Raw genomic sequence first — 5000 nt, forward strand, 5'->3', positions numbered from 1 at the left:
GTTTGTTTTAGGTGTCCCAGGGTGCAATTTGCGTTCCAGTGTGGTTGTTTTTGTAACATATGATCACAAACCTGCAAAGGGCCCGTTATACCTGTAATTCCAAATGAGAGAAAAGCCAGTTCAAAGCAATTAAATACTTTGGATCATGGAAGCTCTTTGTTCACGCGCAAGTCCGTTCGTTTAGAGACTTTGTGTGGTAACCAGGCATTTTGACCGAAATGGTCTAAAGAGGTTTCATCAATTATTTCTGCCTATTATGTGTACAGGGACATTTTGACAAATTTGATTTAAAGGGTGGTCAACAATAATTTCTTTGACAAATTTGCCGTGAACGTTGTGAACAATGGAGAAACAGGGGGCCATTTTAATACCACACAATTTAGTTCTCCATGATGGTGTGGTACACTGTATTTTCTGGCTCGCAGTGAATCGATCTCTGTGAAAGTGACAGGCTATTGGCGACTCTGCCAAAGGCTTTGTGGTGGAATGGAGATTCCTTGTCTGTTAACCTTCACCTGTTCAAGATCGCTTAAAAGACCTACCATAATAATAGCAGTTTAACAGGCTTTCATCAAAGGAACAAAACTTGCAACAGTAGTGACCAGTTATTATCTTTTTTGTGCAGTATCAGTTAATGTTTAGTAAAGTGACTTTATTTCAGGGTTTGGTGTGAAAGACCAAATCGACTAACTCAATGTTATACATGTACCCAATTCAATACTTTGGGAATAAATCATTTTGTTCCAGGTAGTATTCCATATCCGATTTAAATATGAGTACGACATTATAATGCAAATACAATAAACAAAAAAATCTTAACCCCTGGAGTTTTGAATTGGGTGCAACATTGAGTTAGCCGATTTGGTCTATTATGGAAATTTACAGATTTTTTCCAAGGTGTTCTCATAGATAAGCCACACCCCCAATTTTGGACAAATTTTTATGGTAAAAAAACATGCGGCTTATAGCGACTTTTGCGTGACCTTGAAAAGTTGTTCGCGATTTGTTTCACTGACCAATGTTTGGCAAGATTAAAACAAAGTTTCTCCTTATTCTCGCCAAGGAAACACCAAATACGGGCAGTAAACATTTTGACTACCCAATCACATTGCTGCATTTCAAATGACGTTAAAGCTGTACCCCTCCAAATTGTTATTTGATAGTTAGCTGCTGCTGTTTTCATAAAATTTTCTTCGGTCTCCTCACTATGAGATGGATGGACTGGCATCCCATCCAGGGGGGGAGTAGAAATACTCCTTAATCGCTTCATGCCATGGAAACCGGGATAAGCTCCGGCCTGATGGGCCACTTGGCTCGTATGCAGACTTTACCTCTCACTATCAGAATGCCCAGTGATGAAAAAAGATTACCTAAAATGTTTGCAATTAGTTGCCGATGATGGATTAGATGAGACGTCACGCACAATTCCTGTTCTCTAGTGATCAACATTCAATTTCAGATGCTGCCCATATGAAAAAGAAAAGGGTCTCGATTTTATTCATGCCTTAACTTACCCACATCTATCGAATGCGCACAAAATCGTCATTTTCGCCATAGTTTATACAGTTGGCTGGGTCGCGATTGAGGCCTGTAAAGGTCCCAGATGTTACCGGGAATTGTACGCGACGAATGATTTGCCAGCAAACAGTGAGACTTGTAAATTCCAGCTCTTAGATGGGCAAAACACGTCCTTCTGTTATTGATTGAGTTTATCTCCATTCTCAGCTCGATACATCGTGCACAACTCTCTTTGGGGGTCAGTATCGACCATCTCACAATCTCTTGATGGAGCACCGTTTAGCATGGTAACGTCATTCAGTGATGGTACTGTCGATAATAGCACTGGGATAGCATACTTCTACTTGTCAGCTTTTGATCCAGTGGTACATAACATAAAATCAAATAACTTGGCCAGTTTCTCAATTTCGGAGGCACAAAGTGATTACTGCAAAGAGCATGGCTGGGATCCAGAGTTACCACTCTGCGCTAGAGTTACGCTCAATGGAAAGGTGACTTAATATTAAGTTTAGCAAGCATAGATCAAGCAGTGGGCATTTTATTCACTCGCAAAAGCAGTGATCAAACTCGTCTCATGGGAAGAAAGCACTTAAGAGAGAAGCAAGCAGTAAGGATTGGGATAACTTTGTACAGTAACTTTCTAATAACAGCAGTAATTTTCTTTTTGCGTTTTGTTTACATTGTTCTTGTTAGAGTGCACGTGATCGTCAAGGTCATGAATGGGCTGCTAGTGGCACCTTTTAAATTTTATTTTAAAAGAAGCAAGCAGTAAGCTTTAGGAAAACTTTGTAACTTCGCAATAACAGGAGTAATTTTCCTTTGTGTTTTGTTTACATTGTTTTTGTAAGAGTGCATGTGATCTTCAAGGTCATGAATGGGTTGCATCCCAGCTGCTAGCAGCACCTAGTTACTTACAGTATGGACAGGAAAAACAAGGTTACTAAGACATTTATTATATCTCTGAGGTAACCAGGAGCGTGGCAAAGGAAAGTAGTTGAAGTCAAGTGGCACGCGCCAAAATCCGAAAAACAAATAAATAATATTGGTTTTTTTATTAGAAAGAGTTGTTTGTAAGTTTTAAACAGTTTCACAAGTTTTGTAATTTGACTTAGGCATTATGAAAAGTATGCTAGAAAATGTTTCCTAGTAAAAACAAGCGACAAAAAGTGATGACATTTCGACTGTTCTACGGTCATTTTCATGTCCAAGTTGAAGTTCATAAAAATTCTGCACATTCGTAAAATTTCTTCTGTTGAAGTGAGAAAAACTTAACGACTCGTTTACTCTAAAAATCCATTTCAAAAACTTCTTCTTGAGAGTAAGTTTCAACAGTTGTCCTTGCTTTTAACACACCTCTGGCTATTTTTACAAAACTAGTTTCGTCCCATCTTGGACGTCTTCACTAAAGAGGTCCGAGATCGGACGAAACTAGTTTTGTAAAAAATAGCCAGAGGTGTTTTAAAAGAAAGGACAACTGTTGACACTTGCTCTGAAGAAGAAGTTTTTAAAATTCCGCATATATACAAAAGAAGGCTAAAATTGTCTTCATTTTTTGTCGTTTGTTTTTACAATTAAAAGTTTATCTGCAAACTTGTTAATTCGTATTTTAGAAAATATTTCATCAAATTTTCAAATTGAGTGGGCGGGACAGTGGGCATACTGTAGAATGCGGCCCACTAAATTATTCAATCATATCGTGCATACTATCTGGGAGATATTATTGTTTGAGGTAACAAATGATAGACTCCACCCGAGTCCTTTCTTTTCTTTAGGGCCCTGATTTCGTTTGCCAATTGTAATTGCAGCTGTGTATTGTTATGTGGAATGGAAGGGTTCTAAAAAATCATTCAACTTTTGATTTTCCAGATTCTTCATGTCCCCCCTGATGAGTTAAAGTTTGCGCAGAATGCATTATTTTCAAGGCACCCTGGGATGAAATATTGGCCAAAGTTTGATGGTGAGATTTCTTGTTAGAAATGGTAAACATGTCTGCCCTTTTTATTTGTGTTCTAACAAGAAACTATAGTCTTAAGAAAAGAGATTGCTGTACCCACAACATTCACGCAATTTATCTCCTAAACTTTGTTACTTTTTTAATAATATACATGTAAATTTTTCTCCATTTTGATTGGCTAAGAGAAATGCACTTTTCAGGTAACGCAGTGCAGAAAAGAGGTAATTTAGTGCAAAGGGACGTAACAAACCAGGCATTCTAATTGGTCAATTATTAAAGAAAGCCACAGATAGCCAGTCCAATGCTAACCCTGGGTGTTGCAAATTTAGCGTGATTATGTGATACGTATGCGTTCTTTCTGCTTAATTACGACAGGTTTCTCGATATTTTTCATGTATATTACATGTATTTAGCAATCATGTGATTTTTCTCGAGCAATTTGGAATAAATAGGCACTGGTAATTTTTTTCAAAGACTGGAAATTTTGTTTGTCTTTGAAAAAGTTTACTCGTGCTCCTTTATTGCAAATTACACTCAAAATCATGTGATTACCTATACTTATTGATGCGCAGTTGGTGCATGACTAACGGTATAGTAGGCCGTTGCTACAGCTTGAACTGAACAATAAAAATAATAATTTAAAGGGTCATTTTCACGGCCCGCTCCAGGTGCCAGCAATAAGTACCAGCCTTTTCTTACCGACCCACTAAACTCCCTAGGGAGTGAACACTGTGCGGGAGGCTGCAGGAAAAAAAAACTCCAGGCGGACCAACAGTCAGGGTTTTAAAATGACTAACGAGAAAGTGCTGCCTTTGCCATCTGCAAATTGTCAGGCGCTCTATTCTTCTCGGGTAAGGACGATAAACAATAGGCCCCAACCCACAACCTTTCGATGTTCATAACCCTATGGGACGTAAAAGAACCCACGCACTATTCGCAAAGAATAGGGCAGGGCGTTCTTGGTGTTGGGGTCTATCCACTGTAGTATACACGAGTTGTTTTTCCACGTCCAATTGGTCTATAAAAGAAAGAAAATGATTGCAAAAGGCATGCCATTAAGAAATATTACCTTTGCATCAAATCGTTTTCACTACTTACCCTTAAGGGAATGCAAACTTTTGATTGTTTTTATAAGCAAAGGAATGAGGTGGGTGGGCTAACCGTATCATTTGCTGTTGGGCTAAGGGAGCAAGGGATTCCGCAGTGGTGAGACACTCGCCTCTCACCGATGTGGCCCGGGTTCGTTTCCCAGACTCGGCGTCACGTGTGGGACTGGGTTGAAATTTGTTGTTCTCTACTCTGCCCCGAGAGGTTTTTCTCCGGGTACTCCGATTTTCCGCTCTCCTCAAAAACCAACTTACGATTTGATATGATTTGATTTCTGCACAGTAACCCCAGCGCAAAATACACCCGATACTTCATTATGCCGAGAAACCATCCCTTTACGGTATGTTCAAAGTGTTCAGTGAAAGCAGTTTGATTTTCGTTGAAATTATTGTTTCTTTCAATCAGATTGGCAAACCTTGAA

At 39.0% G+C, this 5000-nt stretch overlaps 1 protein-coding gene across 1 annotated transcript in view; it reads left to right on the forward strand.

Annotated features, from left to right (window-relative positions):
- Positions 1 to 5000, forward strand: part of LOC137975603 (protein CREG1-like) — a 10023-nt gene that overhangs the window by 4790 nt on the left and 233 nt on the right. The window contains exons 3-5 of the mRNA XM_068822723.1: positions 1726 to 2009; positions 3385 to 3475; positions 4985 to 5000. The exon at positions 4985 to 5000 is cut by the window's right edge and continues 233 nt beyond it. Coding sequence (XP_068678824.1) covers positions 1726 to 2009; positions 3385 to 3475; positions 4985 to 5000 — 391 coding nt within the window. The remainder of the gene's footprint in view (positions 1 to 1725; positions 2010 to 3384; positions 3476 to 4984) is intronic.

Source organism: Montipora foliosa, chromosome 11 (assembly GCF_036669935.1).
Source record: "Montipora foliosa isolate CH-2021 chromosome 11, ASM3666993v2, whole genome shotgun sequence".
Taxonomy (NCBI): Eukaryota; Metazoa; Cnidaria; class Anthozoa; order Scleractinia; family Acroporidae; genus Montipora; species Montipora foliosa.